The 24301-nt window shown below is 43.0% G+C and overlaps 1 protein-coding gene across 1 annotated transcript in view; it reads right to left on the bottom strand.

Annotated features, from left to right (window-relative positions):
• LOC139367012 (dynein, axonemal, heavy chain 5 like) overlaps positions 1–24301 on the bottom strand; it is a 69273-nt gene that overhangs the window by 37166 nt on the left and 7806 nt on the right. The window contains exons 11-41 of the mRNA XM_071104866.1: positions 23923–24016; positions 23427–23525; positions 21830–22011; positions 14176–14295; positions 13803–14004; positions 13088–13183; positions 12789–12962; positions 11560–11649; positions 11080–11235; positions 10554–10693; positions 10191–10342; positions 9709–9916; positions 9344–9431; positions 9047–9170; positions 8672–8841; positions 8354–8446; positions 7754–7957; positions 7443–7523; positions 6949–7353; positions 5990–6108; positions 5768–5904; positions 5469–5631; positions 5218–5329; positions 5004–5132; positions 4718–4917; positions 4119–4272; positions 3716–3982; positions 1832–1960; positions 1378–1593; positions 706–852; positions 221–393 (exon numbers count right to left, since the gene is read on the bottom strand). Coding sequence (XP_070960967.1) covers positions 221–393; positions 706–852; positions 1378–1593; positions 1832–1960; positions 3716–3982; positions 4119–4272; positions 4718–4917; positions 5004–5132; positions 5218–5329; positions 5469–5631; positions 5768–5904; positions 5990–6108; positions 6949–7353; positions 7443–7523; positions 7754–7957; positions 8354–8446; positions 8672–8841; positions 9047–9170; positions 9344–9431; positions 9709–9916; positions 10191–10342; positions 10554–10693; positions 11080–11235; positions 11560–11649; positions 12789–12962; positions 13088–13183; positions 13803–14004; positions 14176–14295; positions 21830–22011; positions 23427–23525; positions 23923–24016 — 4824 coding nt within the window. The remainder of the gene's footprint in view (positions 1–220; positions 394–705; positions 853–1377; positions 1594–1831; positions 1961–3715; positions 3983–4118; positions 4273–4717; positions 4918–5003; positions 5133–5217; positions 5330–5468; positions 5632–5767; positions 5905–5989; positions 6109–6948; positions 7354–7442; positions 7524–7753; positions 7958–8353; positions 8447–8671; positions 8842–9046; positions 9171–9343; positions 9432–9708; positions 9917–10190; positions 10343–10553; positions 10694–11079; positions 11236–11559; positions 11650–12788; positions 12963–13087; positions 13184–13802; positions 14005–14175; positions 14296–21829; positions 22012–23426; positions 23526–23922; positions 24017–24301) is intronic.

Raw genomic sequence — 24301 nt, 5'->3', positions numbered from 1 at the left:
GCCGTATTGTCTGCGCCGGTATGCATTATAGTAGATATCACAGAGCTGGTTTCCCAGAGATTTATCCTGAATCATCACTGAATATGCTTTTTTGACCAGCACTAGGCTTAATCTGTGCTTGGGAAATCTGCCCATAATATGTCCCAGTAAAACAATAACACTATAATACAAGCAGGAGTTTCAGAGTAGATAGAATACCATTAGTGTAATTATTAAAGACCTGTCAGTGAGAGGGGTGATGACCAGTCTGTCGGTACAGCCCAGATACTCATTGCAGTAGCTAAACTCCACGTCAGTGATCTGGATTATACATCTGTCCTTGTCCTCGATGAAGTAGAAGCGGGATTGCTTCTGCCACTCAAAGTCTAATGTCGATCGGATGTTCATTCGCACCTGAGTGATATTGGGATGTGGATTTAGTCATGGATTACGTTTATATAGTACAACCTGATGGAGAGTCATGCAAAGCTTTATAAGATACCTTATGAAATGCCCAATGAATATTCTAGAGGTTATTCATGAAAAATGTGCCCCCTTTCTTACTGAAAAATAGGTTGTATAAATGTTGCATTAAAAAAAAAAGATGGCATTCCAATATCTTACTATTGCTGTACTTTTGCTAAAAATACTATAAGGCTTCTAAGAAACATCAACTTGTATGTGGTTGGGGAAAAGTCTTTGAAACAATGCAAAGGGTATGCTCACCAGGTCGTCGAATATGTCTTTCTGATGCACATGGATGGTTATCAGAGTCTCATACTTGGTGCGTTCATTCCTGGTCAAGTCTCGAGTGGTCATATCAATCAGCTCATTCAGGATATCCCCAAACTTTTGATTGGTAGTTTGCATGACCTGTGCAATCAAGTCAAGAAGTGAAAAGAAAACACAAAATAATTTATTCAACAATGTATCCAAAAAAATCTAATTTTAGAAATAAAGCTACTTCTTGTCTAGAGGTGAAGATTCCGGCTCCCGAGTGGTGCATAGGTCTAAGGCACTGCATCTCAGTGCTAGAGGCGTCACTACAGACCCTGGTTTGATTCCAGGCTGTATTACAACCGGCCGTGATTGGGAGTCCCATAGGGCGGTGCACAATTGGCCCAGCGTCGTTTGGGTTAAGGTTCGGCCAGGGTAGGCCGTCATTGTAAATAAGAATTAGTTCTTAACGGACTTTCCTAGTTAAATAAAGGTAAAAAATAAATACAAATACAATTCCCTTTCAGGCACAGTATAACGACATTCTACAATATATACTTTACCCAGTATAATAGCACCTATGGAATGGTCCCAAAAGTGGAAGCTCCAAGCAAAATCAAGCACACCTCAAATACTTGGAAGTATCTTACATGTACTGTATTTGAATGCCCAGACTGTTACCTTTTTGTCTCCCTTGCTGAACCCCAGTGCTTCCTCTGCATCCCTGGTCCAGATCATCTGGATGCCCAGCAGACCCACCTGGGCTGGGAACACAGACTGGAACTCCACCAGCTTTAGTCCTGCGTCACTGATGGACATGTGAGCCTGCCGGATAATGCCATGGATGGTCTTCCTCACTCTGTCCAGCAAGAGCCCCAGCCAGGCTTCTACATTTCCCTATCGGACACCATCAGAGAACAATGTTCAGTAATGGATCTGCGCCTCATGATTAGTCTACCACTGAACATATAAAGTAGATGGATGATCAGGAATCAAAGCAGAATGGCTTTTTATTATGGGAATAAGAAACTTCCATTTTGTATTGAAACGTATCAGAACACCAATGCCAAATGTGAGTCATGCATTGAGGAGCATTGCCTTCAACTCAGCAGTGTGTACAGTAGGTTAAGTGTACCTGAGCCAAAACAGGTTCGGACAAGTCTACTGTCTCTCCTTCCTGGGACTGGAAGCTTAGGATCTGGTCATAGTTCTTATCATGGAAAACCACACAGTTCACATTGTCGAAAAGACTCAGCAGATGAGCCTGTACCCAAAGGAGATGACAAGTTACAGTTTGAGAGAGGTTTAATTTGTGATAACGACAAATGATAGAACTAGAACCTCACTACATTTCATTGATTTTGATTGATTTCATTTTATGCAGTCAAAAAACATAATGTAGACTGCACAGTTACACATTGAGACAATAGTTAAAACACCAAACAATTAATACATGTGGACACCCCTTCAAATGAGTGGTTCCGGCTATAGCAGCCACACCCGTTGCTGACAGGTGCATAAAATCGAGCACACAGCCATGCAATCTCCATAGACAAATATTGGCAGAAGAATGGCCTTACTGAAGAAGGAAAGGGGGATACCTAGTCAGTTATACAACTGAATTAATTCAATTGAAATGTGTCTTCCGCATTTAACCCAACCCCTCAAACAGAGAGATGCGGGGGGGCTGCCTTACTCAACATCCACGTCATCAGCGTCTGTGGAACAGTGGGTTAACTGCTTTGCTCAGGGGCAGAACGAAAGATTTTTACCATGTCAGCTCAGGGATTCGATCCAGCTACCTTTCGGTTATTGGCCCAACGCTCCTAACGGCCAGGCTACCTGCTGCCCCTCAGTGACATTCAACGTGGCACCGTCAAAGGATGCCACCTTTTCAACAAGTCAGTTAGTTACATTTCTGCCCTGCTAGAGCTGCCCCGATCTACTGTAAGTGATGTTATTGTGAAGAGAAAATGTCTAGGAGCAACAACAGCTCAGCCGCGAAGTGGTATGGGACCACTGAGTGCTGAAGCGTGTACAAATCATCTGTCCTCTGTTGCAACACTCATTACCGAGTTCCAAACTGCCTCCAGACGCAACGTCAACACAATAACTGTTTGTCGAAAGCTTCATGAAATGGGTTTCCATGTCTGAGCATCTTATAACCTGAAAACTTGCCATACTAAGCAATTGTGTCTAAAATGGGAGGGAGGGATTTGCCACCATTGGACTCTGGAGCAGTGGAAACGCATTCTCTGGAGTGATTAATCACGCTTCACCATCTGGCAGCCCGACGGACAAATCTGGGTTTGGCAGATGCCAGGAGAACGCTACCTGCCCCAATGCATAGTGCCAACTGTAAAGTTTGATGGAGGAGGAATAATGGTCTGGGGCTGTTTTTCATGAATCGGGCTAGGCCCCTTAGCTCCAGTGAAGTGAAATCATAACGCTACATATAACGCTGCATACAATGACATTCTAGACTATTCTGTGCTTCTAACTTTGCGGCAACAGTTTGGGGAAGGCCCTTTTCTGTTTCAGCATGATAATGCCCCCGTGCACAAAGTGAGGTCCATACAGAAATGGTTTGTCAAGATCGGTGTGGAAGAAATTGTCTGGCCTGCACAGAGCCTTGACCTCAACTCCATCGAACATCTTTGAGACTAATTGGAACGCCGACTGCGAGCAAGGCCTAATCACCCAAAATCAGTGCCCGACCACACTAATGCTATTGTGGATTAATGGTAGCAAGTCCCTGCAGCAACGTTCCAACATATAGTGGAAAGCCTTCCCAGAAGAGTGGAGGCTGTTATAGCAGCAAAGGGGAGACCAACTCCATATTAATGGCCATGATTTTGGATTGAGCTGTTCAATGAGCAGCTGTCCACATACCTTTGGCATGGTCGTGTATCAATGGTATCTATGGCCATACCAGACATGGAGAAACAGTACAGTAGAAGAAAATGTTGCCCTAACGTAACCCAGCCATAGAATGTTTTTAGTTTGTCCAGTCCAGTACCTGTATGGTGTGGGAGTCTGAGGCCTGTCCCAGGATCTCCAGTAGAGCAGGGTCAGAGACAAAGAAGAACCGAGGGAACACAAGCCTCTTCTTCTCCAGGTAGCCGCTCAGGGACTTCTGACACACCTCCAGCTGCTCCAGAAGATGGGGCAACAGCTGGCTGAGGGTCTCGTCCCCCACACAGCACTGCACCACACCTGTCACCTCGTGGGCACGCTGCATGATCTTCTGCCAGGACTTGTCGATGTTCTGGAACCTCTTGGCTTCCTATATGGGACAGATTTAGTGGCCATATCCTTACTTGAATAGCCTGGAATCCACACTAAGTTCAAATTGAATCTACATTCAAGTGAAACAATAGTGAATCAACAGGTAAACAGAGCATGGTTCAGCTTGTTCTGACCTGGGGCAGCTGCTTAGCGATATCCCCTCCGACAAATACGGCCTCCAGGTAGATCCACAGGTTCTGAACCGTCAACCATTTCTCTATGACCTCAGTGGTGTTAGACAGCTTCAGCACCCACTGCTGGATGGAAGGCTTGAATGGGGCATTATACCTGGAAAAGTATAATTTCACACATGTACAGTGGGTATTAATACACGTGTGAATTGGAAATGTGTTTTTTTGTTGCATATCCCACTCTCCCCGAGACACCCTTGGAGAGTGGGGTCACAGCCAGAGTCTGCCATTATCAATAGTGACCTTGACGCAATTAGGGTTAAATGCCTTGTTCAAGGGCACAGATAGATATTTCACCTTGTCGGGTCAGGGATTCAAAATAGCGACCTTTCTGTTACTGGCCCAATTCTCAAACCGCTACGCTACCTGCATCTCAACTTCTAGGCTACCTGCCGCCATCGACAACTATTTGTATGGTCACCTAGAAGAGATACAGTAAACATTGAATTAAATTCTGAATTCATGTCTGATTACTAATATTGTGGTACCTGGGTTCGAAATCCAGTCGATCAAATCAGACATGAGGATGTGGTGGTACCTACCGGTTGCTCATGAGTGAGGCCAGCACCATCAGACTGTCCTCCATGAGAGCCACCTTCTCTGCAGTGTCAGTACCCTTCAGTAGCAGTTCCCCCCGGTTCCTGAAGGGGGCGAAGGTGAGAGTGTGGCTGCTCCACTCTGCCACTACGTCTTTCAGTTTGGCCTCGATGTCCCTCTCCTTCACGGCGCTGATGCACACATCCTGTCCACATAAACACAGCACACCTAATTTTATTTTACAAGTATATTGTTTGCCCATTTTGGTGAGGGGATTTGGTGACATAGTACCTCAATATCCTCTTTGTATTTGAGCAGTGGTGCCTCCATGATGTTTCTGAGGGCAAAGCTCTCCGACTCCACCTCGAAGATGTGACCTGTGAGGTCACTCAGGCGGCTCCAATGCCTGGACATCATCGCCTGAAAGGGAGAGGGGATTGAAAGGGACAAACGTCAGGAAAAGCAATATGAGTTGTAGATGATTAAATTAAAGGTATTGTTTCACCTTGTTAGCCATCATGTAAAGTAGGGGGCACGTCTCGTTGAAGTCATCGATTGTCTTCTTCAGGTCACTAAAGGCTTGCCACTCCTTCAACGCCTTGGGAAGTTTCCGGATTCTTATGGAAAGTGGAAAAATAGAGTAATCACAATGTTCACAAGGATTAGTCAGCAACTCAATTTTAATTTATCTATCGTTTAGATTATTTTCCAATACAGCATATTGACATGTATATATCACAGTCCATGGGATTCTACCTGTTCTGGAAATCCTGCAGTTCATTGTTGATCTTGTCTATGTTTAGGTCGGCCCATTGGATATCATAGTAACTAGTGACACTTTCAGTGACAGAGTTGTAGAGCGTGTAAAGTTTTGACAAAAGACCCAGCTCTCTTTTAATTCTCTGAAGATCTGGATATTCTGTTAATGAGAGATATTAGCCATATTAGCCTAGTCCTGAATCTCCATTGAAAGTGTTTTGAAGTCCAAGGATATGTAAAATATGGGTCCAGGAAACAGTGTATTTCAATGTGGATATAAATGTGAGAATAGTCACCGTTAACTGAGAGGCCGAATAGCTCCTCCCCTCCAGAGTAGGTAACATATTTTCTCCACAGCTCATTGAACTGGGCCTGGAAGCTCTGCAGTCTGTCGCTGGCTTCATCTGGGGTCAACCCCTCCACTCCAGGGCCACTTGATGAACATAAAGCATGTGGATTACAGGAATCTATAAACTATTGAGCAAAATGTCTGAATGAAAAATATAACTGTATTCTACCTTTTGTCATAATCTGAGTAGTAGGTCTGGACAGAGTTCTGGAAGGTCTCTACCCCTGACAGTAGGTCTGCCTTCATGGCAGGTTGAATCTTCACCAGGGTGTTTTGGGTTTCCATCACCTTTTGATGGACATTGTTTTGGTTTCAGATACAGAGCACAGCTCAAACAGAGATGGAAGAGGAAGTGAGACATCTCACTTGCTCCTTTTTTCTGATTAATTTACAGTTAATGAACTAAGCAGACCAGATCAAGCTGCTAAAGCATTGGTGCCTATGGGAGAGCCAGCCCTTAAAGGTCCAATGCAGCTGTTTACATCTCAATATCAAATCATTTCTGGGTAACAATGAAATACCTTACTGTGATTGTTTTCAATGAAAATGGTCAAGCTGGCAGAGAGGTTTGGAACTCTTTATTTTTAGTCTAACTAATTTACTGCCGGGTCACCAGGCAGGCCAAAAATCCATCCCACTAAAAGAGGTGGACATTTCAGGCGGTCTTTTCAAACAGCTCTCACACTAAAACAGCATTATCATAATTCTCACAATTCCACAGTATTATTCCAACCGCATGGTGTGTAAATATATATATATAAAACACAGGAAAATCATGTTTTTGAATGCACTGGGCTTTAAAGCAGACAGGAACCATCTTTGACTCATACTTGAGAGAGAGCAAGAAGGGCATGTTCGTCACATACTCAGTGGTTTGCTGCCCTCTACTGCCACACGTACAGAATATATGTCTTGGTTGGCTGCAACAACTACCACAGTCGATGTACGTGAGTCTTAAACTTCATCAAATTCCAAATTCCTTTTCTTATATTTTGCCTCAGTGGGTTACAAGGTGATTGACAAGAGAATGTTTGGCATCAGAAACTCCACACGGGACAAGTGAATAGAGGAACAATAAAATGTCAGGTGAGAAAATGTGATGTGAAATACATGACATTTTCCACCCACCATTGCATTGAGGTTCCTCCAGGCGTACGTCAGCCCGTCCACCTTCTCTGCGTTCCCGTCGCTGAAGATCAACTCGTGGCGGTTGAGCAGGGCAAACGACTCCTCCACGGGGCCGATGGTGGCGTCTATCCGGATCTCTGCCTCTCTGACCTCTCGGAGAGAGGCCATGGCTCCCCTAACGTCCTCCAGGTCTTCAACAGGCCTCTGGAGCCTCTTGGTCAGGCCGTCCACAAAGGAGTAGATGTCGGCCATGTCGGCTGAGGCCTGGCTGTTCAGCGCAGCTCCAAAGGCCCGTTTCCAGGCACGGCACTCCTGGGTCAGGGAGAGCTTAAGGTGTTCTGTGTGGAACAGGACTGAACCCACAGTGCAGGAGGCTGGCAAGCTGTCAATCTGAGCTTCCATTTTCTGCATGAGGTGAGCAAGTAACACATCAAACAGATCAAAATCTAATGACAACCATCCAATATGTAAAACAATGAGTGAATGTCACTAACAGAGTAGGAGGAAATCTGAGTGCTGAAAGCTGGGAGGGATGGACTGGTCTCCAGGAAGGTTTTCACTTCTTCCTCTGGGTCCTGGGGAGAACAATACGAGTCATGTTATATAGATCCGAACGGTCAAATATGATCAAATCATATCAAATCATTGTATACAGTACATCAATTCATCGACATAGAGTCTTTCTCTCTTTCATTCTTGGCTTAGTACATCCTGGCTCTGGTAAAACTTGAATACTAATGGATCATTCAAATATGATGCCACCAGCATTCTTTTATGTATCGCTAACATTTCCAGCCCAGCAGACCTGATTCCACAGGGTGGAGAAGTGATGGAACTCCTGCAGTACATCCCCGGCCTCGGTCCTGAGGGAGGACACGATGGAACCCAGCTGGATGACGGCCTTGGTGACGTCCTTGTGCTCGGCCAGCTGCCGGTCCAGGGGCTTGAGGACCAGCTGTTTGGTCAGGGGGCCGTCATCCCCAGCGTCCCTGACTGCAGCCTGCTCTGCCTGGGGAGGGGCACAGGGAAAGACCCCAATTTGGATCACTTCTTACATTCAATTTCTCAACAATATTTAAGGTAGGAATAATTATAAGAAAAAAATATGATAGTAATACCATTCAGGAATCTTTAGTTTATTTATTTGATTTATTTATTCCACCTTTATTTAACCAGATAAGTCAATTGAGAACCAATTCTCATTTACAATACGACTTGGCCAACAGTGAACAGGACAACACACAATACCACTAAAAAGAAATAAAACACACTATATGGAGAAAAGGTACAAATTCATCAAATATAGAACAATAAGAAATATTCACAGTGGGTTAGAGCAGAAAAGTCCAAGGCAACACAGCAGACGTAATAAGCAGCAGATACATCGACCAGATAGCAAGCCTACCTGAAGCTGCTTGTGATGTAGATGGGAAAATGTCCATAGTGGGATGTCTGTAGCCATAGACAGCACAATGCTCACAACTTTGTTGACAGTACTCTGTGAGACACAAGCAAGGGACAAAGACAGAGGACAATGCCACCATACTATGTGATTTATCAGTGGAAAAGAATTGAATATTGAAGAGATAGCAATAAACACACTCATGTGTATATTCATAACATAAAATAGACTTAAATATATATATTTTCCATTAATCTTTTCTATCCAATTTGCCAATAAACTTTGACTTTGGACTATTTCTTTAAATGTGTCAAGGAGTACCTGGATGTCCTCTAGACTGGGCTTGAGGACGATGTTGGGAATGGCCAGCTGAATAGAGGCCTCGAAGAGAGGAACCTGGACCTGTGGTCGACTCAGGTACGAGGACGACTGGTACTTGGAACTCGCCACATGAAGCCTTCGCCTCAGAGAATCAAGGGATGACCTTGTAGCTATGAAAATGTAAATGATTATAGGAAAACATACGTCAGTTTAGGGCAGTTTTGGTACTCAGTCAAAAGCAACTAACTATTATTGCCAATGTGTATTGTTTTCATTGAATTATTGCATTTGAATTAATGTCTTGGTTTGATTAAAACAGAGTTGATCCCAACCCCGATGACCTCACATAGGTAAAAGAACAATTGGAAATCTCACCTTTGACCAGGGCCTCTGTGTTCCTCTGGCACAGCTGAGCCATCAGGTTGTAAAAGCAACAGGCTAGACACAACTGGCAGCGTGTCTTCTGTTTAGCATCCGGGTGTAGACACTGGAGAGACCCCTGAATCAGAGAACATTGAGGCGTTACACAAAGGCTCATTGTTGACAGGTGTAGTTGTGCGTTTACTGCTAATGTAACAGAGGTGGTTTCTTGAACCACACTTGTGTGAAAAGTAACTTTGTCCTGAGACCTGAAAACTTGCGCTGTTCAACGAGTCAGTCACACTAACCCACCTTTAGGTTGACTACTTCCGCTGGCGTCATCCTCTTTTTCAGCTCGTCAGTCATCTCGTACATAGACATTTCCACTTGTTTACTTTGGCTGCAGTGAAATCAAGATAAACAGCTGAAGTGAAACTGAGCAAACGTTTCAAACAATGATACCCTGATGATTTGATCAGTGATGCTGTTCTTGGTAATGGTAATAGAGAGACGATTACTCTGAAAACACCATTCCTTTATTTTCCTTTGTCTGTTGGTCACTTGTTGCAAGTCCATATCAAACCATGTAATGACACTAAGATTTCACATATTGGACTAACCAAACATAGGCATAATTGACCTTTCTGTATAATTTGTAGAGCTCAGTCAGCACTCACATGCTCAGTGCCTTCCCAGCAGACCTCACAGTTTCCTCAGCCTGGCTATGAAAGTTTTGGGATGAAACGGGCATATCCTCGGGCAGCACCAGCAGGGCAGTGGACGACATGGCCTGTAGGATTCTCTCGATGCGACACTCCAGTGTATCCATGGCAACCTTTGCAACTTGCTCCAGTTCTTGCAGTACTCCATATACATTCTCTATGACTACAAGAAAAGGACAGTTTGTTTGGTTAAGTCTGAATATTACTGAAAGAACACAATCCCAGATTCAATGCTTAAATCCAGCCCTGCAGTAACACACCTGATTCAGATATTTAACCCAATCATAATCCTCCTTATGAGTTATGATTAGCTGAATCAGGTGTATTACCACAGGGTTGGAACTAACGCCTGCACACATACTGTACAACCGTCTCTAGGACTGGAATAGGAGAACCCTGTCGAATTTTACCAGTAAACTACAGTAAACTGCTCTCACATCTGTCGGTGTTGAGTGATGTCCAGGAGAGAGTAGTGAGCCCTGGGGAGAGAGAGTTCTCCACGTGTCTGATGAAGGGCTGCATCAGGGGGAGGAGGATGGGAGGGATCCTGGATAAGACTGCTTCAAAGTCCTGCAGCATTTCCTGTAGCCTGGGACAAAGGGATTTCACTATTAAAACATCCTCTATGATACCATGTGCATTTTTGCTTCAACTGTTGTAAAAAATAGACATGTATTGTACATTAGACCCATAGTCAACACCTGGTCACCAAACCTGGTCCTGGGAGATACAGGGTGTTTTGGTTTAGTTAAACACTTTACTGATTACTGAAACACTTGATTCAATCAATAATATCTCACCTGTTTTGCTGGGCCTTCAGCTCGACTTCTTTGGCACACATATTCAGGATCACAGTTGGGACCGCGATGCCAAGCTTATGCATGCACTTAGCCTCATGCAGAACCTCCAGGACCAAGGAGTCAAGATTAACATATATCTTCTGGGCAAGCAAGAATCACAATATTGAAGGGTGAATTAACAGAGTGAAATCGGAAAGTGTAGGCCTAGCGGTTAAGAGCGTTGGGCCAATAACGGACAGGTTGCAGGTTCGAATCCACGAGCCAACTATGTGAAAAATCTGCCGATGTGTCATTGAGCAAGGCACTTAACCCTAATTGCTCCTGTAAGTCGCTAAGAATAAGAGCGTCTGCTAAATGACAAAAATGTTAATGTAAATCTCAAATTTGCACAACACACACTTAAAGAATGTTAACATTATGAAAGATAATGCAAGGTGTTGCTTAGTTCTATAGCTTTGGCCTCTAAGGAAAGGGCCATTATCTGAATATAATGTCGACATTAGCGGCACTTTGGAATGGGCAGAACCTTTGTTTCTGGGTCTCTGACAAGCAGTGATGCATTCAGGCCGTGACGGCCCATCTCCACGGCTTGGCTCCAGCCTCTGTGGTACAGGAGCTCGAACTCAAGGAGAACGGCGGCCATCTTGTTATAGCTTCTGATCACCTTCCTCATCTCAGGGGTCTGCCAGACAAAAAGAGAAGCACGAGTCTCTGTAACAATATCTACACTGGCATACTGCTCAGAATGACGCAATGTACTGGGCATGCATTCTAAATATAATGAGAGTATAAATGAAACCATATTTTTCTTTGGGGACCATACAAATTAGGTACTGTAGATATCACATTTCATTAATTTCCTTTGTTTTGCTTCCCACACAAAAGTATGAATTCAGAAGACACAAAGTTTGAAAAGTGTCAACCCAAAGTATCACATCTACCTCATTTAGGGTTACATATCAAACAAAACAATTGAGGAAATGTTGTTGAAATTGTAAAAGACTACCTTTAGAATGTCCATTTTGTTTTTCAGGATAGACATAGGTAACTCAATCTTTCGGAATAGTTGCCGCGACCACATAATCTTCCCTGCAACCTGCCAGAGAGAGAAGCATTTTAAAACCTATGAAGACCAAAAAGACTCTTGACATTCTATATGTGCTGTCCATGTTCTTCACACTGTATGTTTAGTATGCCTTAAATGTCTGAAAAGGGATAAATGCATTATATCAGGGCTCTCCAACCCTGTTCCTGAAGAGCTACCCTCCTGTAGGTTTTCACTCCAACCCTGTTCCTGAAGAGCTACCCTCCTGTAGGTTTTCACTCCAACCCTGTTCCTGAAGAGCTACCCTCCTGTAGGTTTTCACTCCAACCCTGTTCCTGAAGAGTTACCCTCCTGTAGGTTTTCCCTCCAACCCTGTTCCTGAAGAGTTACCCTCCTGTAGGTTTTCACTCCAACCCTGTTCCTGAAGAGCAACCCTCCTGTAGGTTTTCACTCCAACCCTGTTCCTGAAGAGTTACCCTCCTATAGGTTTTCACTCCAACCCTGTTCCTGAAGAGTTACCCTCCTATAGGTTTTCACTCCAACCCTGTTCCTGAAGAGTTACCCTCCTGTAGGTTTTCACTCCAACCCTGTTCCTGAAGAGCAACCCTCCTGTAGGTTTTCACTCCAACCCTGTTCCTGAAGAGTTACCCTCCTATAGGTTTTCACTCCAACCCTGTTCCTGAAGAGCAACCCTCCTGTAGGTTTTCACTCCAACCCTGTTCCTGAAGAGTTACCCTCCTGTAGGTTTTCACTCCAACCCTGTTCCTGAAGAGCTACCCTCCTGTAGGTTTTCACTCCAACCCGGGTTGGTTCTAACTGGATTCATCTCATCAACCAGCTAATTATTATAATCAGATGTGAAAAATATACTGGACGGTTGCTCTCCAGGAACAGGGTTGTAGAGCTCTGCTTTAGATCCTCTTTCATACAGGCTTTGACATTAACACCATAGTCACCGCACATCAAATTTACTGAGGAAGTGCTGCAAAGCTCTGTGGGCAGCCAGCAAATGTGTGAAATGTATTTTGCAGTGGCCACAAAGGTCTGAGTACATTATACTATAACAAAACAGTGAATGTGTAAGTTGAATGCTGGAAGAAAAACACATAATTCATCATGCTTTTATCATGAAATGCTACCAATTTGCTATGTGCAGCACATTTACGAAAAGTTGGACTACATGGACTCACAGGAGGCATGTTTCGCGGAATGGGAGGGTTGTCCTTCTGCTTTTGATAGAGCTTCCTGACAAGCTCCAGGTCTCGGCTATAGCGCTGCAGTACTGCCATGTATTTGTCTGTGAGGTCCAGCTGCTTACCAACGCCATTCTCAAACTTGGAGAGGAGGTCAAGCATTCGCTCAGTCTAATGGTAGAGAAAGAATTCAGCGAGGTGAAAGGTGACGAATCATCATAGAAACATGCTTTACAATTCGAGATTAGCTGGTACCCTTAGATGTCATAGAGACTTTTGGATCAGTGAGAACTCACGGTTAGTGACTGCTCAAACCAGGCCACTAGCAATGATTGGAGAGACTGGAAAAGTCCTAGGATCTGGAACTTGAACTCTGTGTAGTCACTGTCAAACTGAGCAAAGAGCAGGATCTGTAGCACTCACACAATTCAGAGGCAATTCAATACAACGCTTTTGATCAATTTAAAACCCTCACAGAAACCATTATATTACAATTTCATGGAGTTATGGCAGTTGTAATAGCCAGATTATCGTCTGTTTTTACAACCAGCACTTCATCATACATTTGATATTAAGGACTCAATCATGGACACTCTCACTCTGTTTTCTGACTGGCTGCTTGCGCTGCTATTATTTGTTGCCTCTATCTGTCCATTTGGCTATTCAGTAGTGCTATGCTACCTGTATTGTGGTCTGACACTTTGTTGTTTTCTCTTGTTCTGTTGTCTGCCCTTAACATTGTTTGTGCCATGGTGCTTGTTGCCATAGGACTCTCTTCATGTCATGCGGCGATGCCTTTCTTGTTGTGATGTGCTTTGCTTCCACTGTGTGTCTGGTGATGTATCTGTACTGTCGCCAAGTGTCTTCCGTCTGTGTTTTATTTGTATCCCCACCCCCTGCCCCACAGTAGGCTTTATGTCTCTCCAGGCAATCATTGTAAATGCAATGTTTTTCTTAATTGACCTGCCTGGTAAAATAAAGGTAAAATATATAAATAAAATAAAATAGCACCTCCAACTTGCGGTGGTCAAGCACATTGTAGGTCTTGGACTTGGTGGTGGTCACAATGGTCTGATAGCGAACAAAGATCTTCTCGATCCCCTCCACTTTCATGTGTTGCAGAGATGCGAGGTCCTCCAAAATGGAGGCCATGTCTGCAATCTTCTCCAGTCGCTTGCAGAATGTGTCGAATTTGCCGAAGATATAATTCTCACTGCAGTGACACAGATGAAGTGTTTATTTGAGGTGTGCTCAATTCGTTTTTGAACTATTTTATTGGTTAAAAAAACTGTTTTTACATGTAACTGAGAATAGGAAAAGAAAAGCATAGGTAATTGACCCGGGTCTAATTTCTCCAGCTCGTCTACTTTTTTGTTTTGTTTACCTGAACTCAAACTGCTTGTCGTTGGGGTTGTCCCGAAGCTTCTCTCGCACCCTCTGGAAGCACAGCTGATACTCCTGGTTGAGCTGTGTGCATTCTCTGATCTTCCTCATCATCTCGTTTCTGAGAGGAGACATGCCATAGACGTCCTTCAGTAACACGGTTCCATATGCTAACAAATAAGGCATAGAAATCCTTCCAGAGTGTGAATAATATAATTATACTATAATATTTATTTCGCAATAGTTGCTTGGCACAGTCGTAGGTATACTTTACTTAAGAACAATTTTAAACATAACCTCACATGCATCACCACAATTGTTGATTAGTTGGAAGCTATAATGTAAAATTAACTGCTTTCATTTGAATGTCCTCTAGAATAGACACATGTACTTATGAATGAAGCAACATTTTTCAGAGTAGATTTGTCCTGAAATATGAGCATAGTACTGCAGTTTACAGAGTCTTTGAGTTGGAAAGCAGGGCCACTTTCTGCAAGAAGTTATTGGGTGACTTATAATATTGCTTGCATACCATGACTGTGCTGAAAAATTGCCTGCATCCCTACTTCAATCTCAGAGGCTTACTTACTTTACGGAAATAGGTCGAAACGGTTTTATAGCTGCAGTTTGTTAAATTGCAAAATAAATCAATATTTTTCATTCAGGGTTTAATTTGTCACACATGGAGATTGATTCATATGGGGTATATTTATGTGTATAATGTGGTAGAATTATGGCATACAGTATATATACAGTGGCAAGAAAAAGTATGTGAACCCTTTGGAATTTCCTGGATTTCTGCATAAATTGGTCATCAAATTTGATCTGATCTTCATCTAAGTCACAACAATAGACAAACACTGTGTGCTTAAACTAATAACACACAAATTATTGTATTTTTCTTGTCTATATTGAATACAAAATTTAAACTTGCACAGTGTAGGTTGGGAAAAGTATGTGAACCCCTAGGCTAATGACTTCTCCAAAAGCTAATTGGAGTCAGGAGTCAGCTAACCTCAAGTCCAATCAATGAGACAATTGATTGGAGATGTTGGTTAGAGCTGCCTTGCCCTAGAAAAAACACTCACAAAATGTGAGTTTGCTATTCACAAGGAGCATTGCCTGATGTGAACCATCCCTGGAATGAAAGAGATCTCAAAATACCTAAGATTAAGAATTGTTGACTTGCATAAAGCAGGAAATGGTTACAAAAGTATCTCTGAAAGCCTAGATGTTGATCAGTTTGTCGGTAAGGCAAAGATGACTGCAAGAACACAGCGCAGAATACTCAATGAGGATAAGAAGAATCCTAGAGTATCAGCGAAAGACTTACAGAAATCTCTGGGACATGCTAACGTCTCTGTTGACGAGTCTACGATACGTAAAACACTAAACAAGAATGGTGTTCATGGGAGGACACCACGGAAGAAGCCACTGCTGTCCAAAAAAAAAAAGCATTGCTGCACGTCTGAGGTTTGAAAAAGAGCACCTGGATGTTCCACAGCGCTACTGGCAAAATATTTTGTGGACAGATGAAACTACAGTTGAGTTGTTTGGAAGGAAGACAACACTATGTGTGGAGAAAAAAAGGCACAGCACACCAACATCAAAACTTCCTCCCCACTGTAAAGTATAGTGGAGGGAGCATCGGGGTTTCCCAACTTAATCAAGACATTTTGCAGGAGAATGTTAGGCTATCTGTCTGCCAATTGAAACTCAACAAGTTGAGTGATGCAACAGGACAACGACAAAAAACACAGAAGTAAATCAACAACAGAATGGCTTTAACAGAAAAAAATACGCATTTTGGAGTGGCCAAGTCAGAGTCCTGACCTCAATCGATTGAGATTCTGTGGCATGACCTCAAAAGAGCGGTTCACAGCAGACATCCCAATAATATTTCTGAACTGACATGGTTTTGTAAAGACGAATGGTCCAAAATTCCTCCTGACCGTTGTGCAGGTCTGATCCGCTCCGACAGAAAATGTTTGGTTGAGGTTATTGCTGCAAAAGGGAGGGTCGACCAGTTATTAAATCCAAGGGTTCACATACATTTTCCACCCTGCACTGTGAATGTTTACACAGTGCGTTCAATAAAGACATAAAAACATATAATTGTTTGTGTGTTATTAGTTTAAGCAGACTGTGTTTGTCTATTGTTGTGACTTAGATGAAGATCAGATCAACTTTTATGACAAATCTATGCAGAAATCCAGGTAATTCCAAAGGTTTCACATACAGTTTTCTTGCCACTGTGTGTGTGTGTATATATACAGTGCCTTGCGAAAGTATTTGGCCCCCTTGAACTTTGCGACCTTTTGCCACATTTCAGGCTTCAAACATAAAGATATAAAACTGTATTTTTTTGTGAAGAATCAACAACAAGTGGGACACAATCATGAAGTGGAACGACATTTATTGGATATTTCAAACTTTTTTAACAAATCAAAAACTGAAAAATTGGGCGTGCAAAATTATTCAGCCCCTTTACTTTCAGTGCAGCAAACTCTCTCCAGAAGTTCAGTGAGGATCTCTGAATGATCCAATGTTGACCTAAATGACTAATGATGATAAATACAATCCACCTGTGTGTAATCAAGTCTCCGTATAAATGCACCTGCACTGTGATAGTCTCAGAGGTCCGTTAAAAGCGCAGAGAGCATCATGAAGAACAAGGAACACACCAGGCAGGTCCGAGATACTGTTGTGAAGAAATTTAAAGCCGGATTTGGATACAAAAAGATTTCCCAAGCTTTAAACACGGGTCACTACTAATGTAAACTTTTTAAATTTTTTAAAATGTTTTTTTTTGTCAGAAATGCCTTCTCAAACACGGAAAAAGTGAGCAACCTTCCCGCTAGCCATGATTGGTTAAGATAATGAGTGGGCTGGACATGCCGAGAGATGAGTTTGGACTGGTCTGCCATATAGCACGCCTCTGTCAATTTCAGCTGGTCAGTATGTCTAGGTAATCCTGTCTAACACTGCTTTTTTAAATGTATCGCTTTCTGGAGGACTGAGTTTTGAAATCAGTGGAATGTATGATAGCTAAGGAGATGGATAAAACACCTGTCTCTGGGTTACGTCTTCAAACTAAGGGCAATCATCGCATCTGACAGGAGACGCGTCCAACAATGAATGATGTATAAGATAGTCTAGCTAGATACATTTTCAGATATTACACTTTTCTAATTTTGACAGAAAGAGCTATTGCTTGGTTAGCTATAGTTTATCACGTTTATCAACTTCCAAAGCCAAATTTCTTCCCCATTGTTCCTCAACTGTAGTGTATGATATACCATTTTGTAGCGTTGCGCCTCTACTTTTATCCAATGCAAAAAACACTATTTCATATTTTGCTACATAAGACTGATTTGAAACCGTCAGTCACACACATATGGAATCATGTCGTAATCAAAAAGAGTTAAACAAATCAGAATATATTTTAGATTTTAGATTTTAGATTTTAGATTCTTCAAATTAGCCACCCTTTGCCTTGATGTCTCTCAGCCAGCTTCATGAGGAATGCTTTTCCGACAGTCTTGAAGGAGTTTCCACATATGCTGAGCACTTGTTGGCTGCTTTTCCTTCCCTCTGCAGTCCAACTCATCCCAAACCATCTCAATAGGGTTGAGGTCGGGTGATTGTGGAGGCCAAGGTCATCTGGTGCAGCACTCAAATAGCCCTCAAAAAGACGTTGGTCAAATAGCCTTAACACAGCCTGGAGGTGTGTTGGGTCATTGTCCTGTTGAAAAACAAATTAAAGTCCCACTAAGCGTAAACCACATGGGATGGTATATCACTGCAGAATGCTGTGGTAGCCATGCTGGTTAAGTGTGCCTTGAATTCTAAATAAATCACTCACTGTGTCACCAGCAAATTACTCCCACACCATCACACATCCACCTCCAGGCTGTGTACGGGCTATTTGAACAAGAAGGAGAGTGATGGAGTGCTGCATCAGATGACCTGGCCTCCACAATGGCCTCTAAGTGACCCCAATATATATACATACACACACAGTGCATTTGGGAAGGATTTAGACGCCTTCACTTTTTCCACATTTTGTTACGTTACAGCCTTATTCTAAAATGCATTACATTTAATTTTTTCCTCATTTATCTACACACAATACTGCACAATGACAAACGAGAACAGGTTTTTAGAAATGTCTGCAAATGTATTAAAAATAAAAAAACAGAAATACCTTATTAAGTGTTCAGACCCTTTGCTATGAGACTCGAAATTGAGCTCAGGTGCATCCTGTTTCCATTAAGGCACACACCTGTCTATATAAGGTTCCACAGTTGACAGCGCATGTCAGAACATAAACCAAGCCATAAGGTCGAAGGAATTGTCCGTAGAGCTCAGAGACAGGATTGTGTCGAGGCACAGATCTGGGGAAGTGTACCAAAAAATGTCTGCAGCATTGAAGGTCCGCAAGAACACAGTGGCCTTCAGCGTTTTTAAATGGAAGTCTGGAACCACCAAGACTCTTCCTAGAGCTGACCGCCCAGCCAAACTGAGCAAGCGGGGGAGAAGGGCCTTGGTCAGAGAGGTGACCAAGAACCCGATGGTCACTCTGACAGAGCTCCAGAGTTCTTCTGTGAAGATGGGAGAACCTTCCAGAATGACAACCATCTCTGCAGCACTCCACCAATCAGGCCTTTATGGTAGAGTGGCCAGACGGAAGCCACTCCTCAGTAAAAGGTAAATGACAGCCTGCTTGGAGTTTGCCAAAAGGCACCCAAAGGATTCCAAAGGATTCCAGATTCTCTGGTCTGATGAAACCAGGACTGAACTATTTTGCCTGAACGCCAAACGTCACATCTGGAGGAAACCTGACACCATCCCTATGGTAAATCATGGTGGTGGCAGCATCATGCTGTGGGGATGTTTTTCAGCGGTAGGGACTGGGAGACCAGTGAGGGAAAGATGAACAGAGAAAAGAACAGAGAGATCCTTGATGAAAACCTGCTCCAGAGCGCTCAGGACCTCAGACTGGGGTGACGGTTCACCTTCCAACAGGACAAGGACCCTAAGCACACAGCTAAGACAATGCAGGAGTGGCTTTGGGACAGTCTCTGAATGTCCTTGAGTGACCCAGCCAGAGCCCGGACTTGAACCCGATCTAACATCTCTGGAGAGACCTGAAAATAGCTGTGCAGCAACGCTCCCCATCCAACCTGACAGAGCTTGAGAGGATCTGCCGAGAAGAATGGGAGAAACTCACCAAATACAGGTGTGCCAAGCATGTAGTGTCATACACAAGAAGTCTCAAAGCTGTAATCGCTGCCAAAGGTGCTTCAACAAAGTACTGAGCAAAGCGTATGAATATTTATGTAAATATTTTATTTACATTTTTTATTTTTAATACATCTGCGATTCTTAAAACCTGTTTTTGCTTTGTCATTGTGGGGTATTGTGTGTAGATTGTTGAGGGAACAAACTATTTAATCCATTTTAGAATACGACTAACGTAACATAATATTTATATATATATATATATATATATATATATATATATATATATATATATATATATATATATATATATATATATATACACACAGTGGGGCAAAAAAGTATTTAGTCAGCCACCAATTGTGCAAGTTCTCCCACTTAAAAAGATGAGAGAGGCCTGTAATTTCCATCATAGGTACACTTCAACTATGACAGACAAAATGAGAAAAATAAATCCAGAAAATCACATTGTAGGATTTTTAATGAATTTATTTGCAAATTACGGTGGAAAATAAGTATTTGGTCAATAACAAAAATTTCTCAATACTTTGTTATATACCCTTTGCTGGTAATGACAGAGGACAAATGTTTTCTGTAAGTCTTCACAAGGTTTTCACACACTGTTGCTGGTATTTTGGCCCATTCCTCCATGCAGATCTCCTCTAGAGCAGGCTGTTGCTGGGCAACATGGACTTTCAACTCCCTCCAAAGATTTTCTATGGGGTTGAGATCTGGAGACTGGCTAGTCCACTCCAGGACCTTGAACTGCTTCTTACGAAGCCACTCCTTCGTTGCCCGGGCGGTGTGTTTGGGATCATTGTCATGCTGAAAGACCCAGCCACGTTTCATCTTCAATGCCCTTGCTGGTGGAAGGAGGTTTTCCCTCAAAATATCACGATATATGGCCCCATTCATTCTTTCCTTTACACAGATCAGTCGTCCTGGTCCCTTTGCAGAAAAACAGCCCCAAAGCATGATGTTTCCACCCCCATGCTTCACAGTAGGTATGATGTTCTTTGGATGCAACTCAGCATTCTTGATGCTGTCTATATTGCGGCAAACCAGGCCATTTCCGCTCCACGTGTCCCGGGCTCCAGGGAAACTCACTGTCCCGTGCAGGCCTGGGAGGATTGTAACGGGAAACATAACCTTCTCCCATCCATCCAACTCCCGCCTGCTCATTCCAGTCACCCTTTCCTGGGACAACCACGAGCTTCCCCTTCAAGCCTTGGTAGACTCTGGAGCCGCAGGTAACTTCATGGATGGTGTCTGGGTGAAGGAGAATGGCGTTCCCGCTGAATCCTCTAATTGACCCCATGAGGGTTACTACATTGGATGTAAGCCCTTTGGGATCTGGACTTGTCACACGTGTCACTACCCCCGTGCGACTTTCAGTTTCTCAACACCAGGAAGTGATGAACTGTCATCTGATCTCCTGTTCCGAGTTCCCTCTCGCCCTTGGATACCCCTGGCTTCACAGCCATAACCCTCACATCAACTGGTCTGTGGGCACTATCAAGCAGTGGGGTCCTACATGCCAAGCCACTTGTATCTTCCCGAGTTCCCCGAGTTCTCCTCCCAAGTCTCTAGAATCCATCGACCTGTCCCGAGTTCCCGAGTGTTACCATGACCTCAATTCGGTATTTAGCAAACAGAGGGCCACCATGCTACCACCCCATAGACCTTACGATTGCCCCATGTTTCTGGGCACCTGCCCCCCCAGGGGTCGGATCTTTCCCTATCTCCTCCCGAACGAGCTGCTATGGATACCTACATCAAGGACGCTCTGGCAGCAGGCCTCATGCGTCCATCCACCTCGCCGGCGGGAGCAGGGTTTTTCTTTGTGGCCAAAAAAGACGGTGGATTACGTCCTTGCATCGACTACCGGGGACTAAATGCCATAACCGTCCGTAACCGCTACCCGCTACCCCTTATGGCCACAGCCTTTGAGCTGCTCCAGGAAGCAGTTGTCTTCACTAGGCTTGACCTGCGGAACGCATACCATCTTGTGCGGATCAGACCCGGTGACGAGTGGAAGACCGCTTTCAACACGCCTACTGGTCACTACGAATACTTGGTGATGCCCTTCGGCCTGACCAACGCCCCGGCTGTGTTCCAAGCGCTCATAAACAATGTGCTTAGGGATATGCTTAACATATACGTGTTCGTTTACTTGGATGACATCCTCATCTTTTCGAGCTCCCTTCAAGAACACACAAAGCATGTCAGACAAGTAATCAAACGCCTCCTAGACAGCCAACAGAAAAATTGCAGAGCATCATTGATTTTCTACCAGGGAGGATGAAAGCCAGCTGTGTGGCTCATTTGCTAAGAGTGTGCTGCTAGCAATGCCTAGGCTGTGGGTTCAATTCCTTCAGTGATCACATATATGATTATATCCGGATAAATACCTGTCATGATCCCAGACCTTGGCCACGTCCTGGCATAGGTAGGCCTTGCAGGTTGTAATCATCTGGTTGGTGACCTTGACAAAGAGAGAGGTCATTCTCTCTGAGGTATTGTAGTACTGGGAGATGCTGTGGATCATACGGATGCTGTTCATCAGTCTGGGAATGTGTTCCAACATGGTCGTCTAGAAGAGGTAATAAACAGTGACATGTCTTGTCTAATTGTTCGTACACATACAGGTGCAGCGTTTTAGTATTGTCGTCTTATATCTTATGTTTGTTTGTGGCATGCACAGTTCCAAGGATCTGCATATAAACATACATGAGCTAAGGCTGTGAGGACTGTTTGCACTTTTCAAAAGCATTCATCTGAATGGTTAAAGTCATAAGCATTAGAATTTCTAGCCTTAGAAGCTCTCAGAATATATAGTCTTATTGCATATTTCCACCCACCCTGATATCACTGAAAAACAGATTTGATCCCAAAGCCATTCGACTGTTAAATAGCTATCACTAGCCAGCCTCCACACGGTACCCTGCCCAAGGCCACCCTATTTAACTATTGCTGTACATATACTATTCCTCAGATATACTACACATTCTATCCACATACTGTCCATAATGTCTGTACATTCCATCACATACTGTATGTACATCCCACCACATACTGTCCATAATGTCTGTACATCCCACCACATACTGTCCATAATGTCTGTTCATCCCATCACATACTGTATGTACATAATGTCTGTACATTCCATCACATACTGTATGTACATCCCACCACATACTGTCCATAATGTCTGTACATTCCATCACATACTGTATGTACATCCCACCACATACTGTCCATAATGTCTGTACATCCCACCACATACTGTCCATAATGTCTGTTCATCCCACCACATACTGTATGTACATCCCACCACATACTGTCCATAATGTCTGTACATCCCACCACATACTGTCCATAATGTCTGTTCATCCCACCACATACTGTATGTACATCCCACCATATACTGTCCATAATGTCTGTTCATCCCATCACATACTGTATGTACATAATGTCTGTACATTCCATCACATACTGTATGTACATCCCACCACATACTGTCCATAATGTCTGTACATTCCATCACATACTGTATGTGCATCCCACCACATACTGTCCATAATGTCTGTTCATCCCACCACATACTGTCCATAATGTCTGTTCATCCCATCACATACTGTCCATAATGTCTGTTCATCCCGTCACATACTGTATGTACATCCCATCACATACTGTCTATATAAAGTCTATATGTATGTTTTAAAATGTAATTAACTGTATATATATATATATATATATATATATATATATATATATATATATATATATATACACACACACACTCCGGAATCCGACATTGCTCGTCCTAATATTTCTATATTTATTAATTCCATTATTTAACTTTTAGGTTGTGTGTGTTGTTGTGTATTGTTAGATATTACTGCACTGTTGGAGCTAGGAACACAAGCACTACGCTGCACCTGCAATAACATCTGCTGAATATGTGAATGCAACCAATAAAATGTTGTTTGATGTCAAAGTTCTTACCGGAGTGCACTTTCCAAGTGGGCCAAAGAACTTCTCCAACGTGTAGAGGTATTTCATATTGTCTTTTGCTTCATTTGCCACAACAGTGATGTTTCCATCCTACCGCAGATAAGATTTGTGTTATGTTTCTACAGGGCTTGATTTTACTTCCACACAACCCCACTGAACTGTGTGAAATGCACAATAAAAATCACTGTGACTTTTGTAAGTCAGTCAAACTTTATTTGTCACGTGCGCCGAATACAAGAAGTGTAGACCTTACTGAGAAATGCTTACTTACTGGCCCTTAACCAACGGTGCAGTTCAAGCATTATATGCATATATATTATAAGCATATATGAGCATTAGTCCAAAAAAGTAACACTTGAATTCAAAATATCCATGTTCAAAATGACTGAATGCAACTGATAATAAATGCCTGCCTTTACATATAGAGTATATAGAAAATAGAGGCTTTTACATATAGAGTATATAGAAAATAGAGAGTGAAACTGACCAGCTCTCTCCAGGTCCTTAGTGTCTTTGACTTGGCCACCTGCAGCACTCCAATAACTTTCTTCACATGAGGTCGTTTGATCTCATCCATTAGGCTGAGAAAACATCGATCACAATCAATATAGACTAGTGTGCACTCAACCAACACACCAAACAAGACATGCAGCATTCAAAAAAATATTGGCCAGCATAACAGAACAATTCATTGGAATAGGCAGGAAACCTAGCAGTTAAGAGCATTGGGCCAGTAATCGAAAGGGCATTGCCCTTGAGCAGGGCACTTGACCCTAATGTCTGCTAAGTTACGTAAATGTAATAGATGTTCTAAGGTTTTGTAATGACACAGACTGAGTGTGGAGTTGACACTTGTGTCAGAAAAA

Source organism: Oncorhynchus clarkii, chromosome 15, assembly GCF_045791955.1.
Source record: "Oncorhynchus clarkii lewisi isolate Uvic-CL-2024 chromosome 15, UVic_Ocla_1.0, whole genome shotgun sequence".
NCBI classification, from domain to species: Eukaryota; Metazoa; Chordata; class Actinopteri; order Salmoniformes; family Salmonidae; genus Oncorhynchus; species Oncorhynchus clarkii.
Note: the sequence above shows the minus strand (reverse complement) of the source record. Positions and strands in the feature narration are given on the sequence as shown.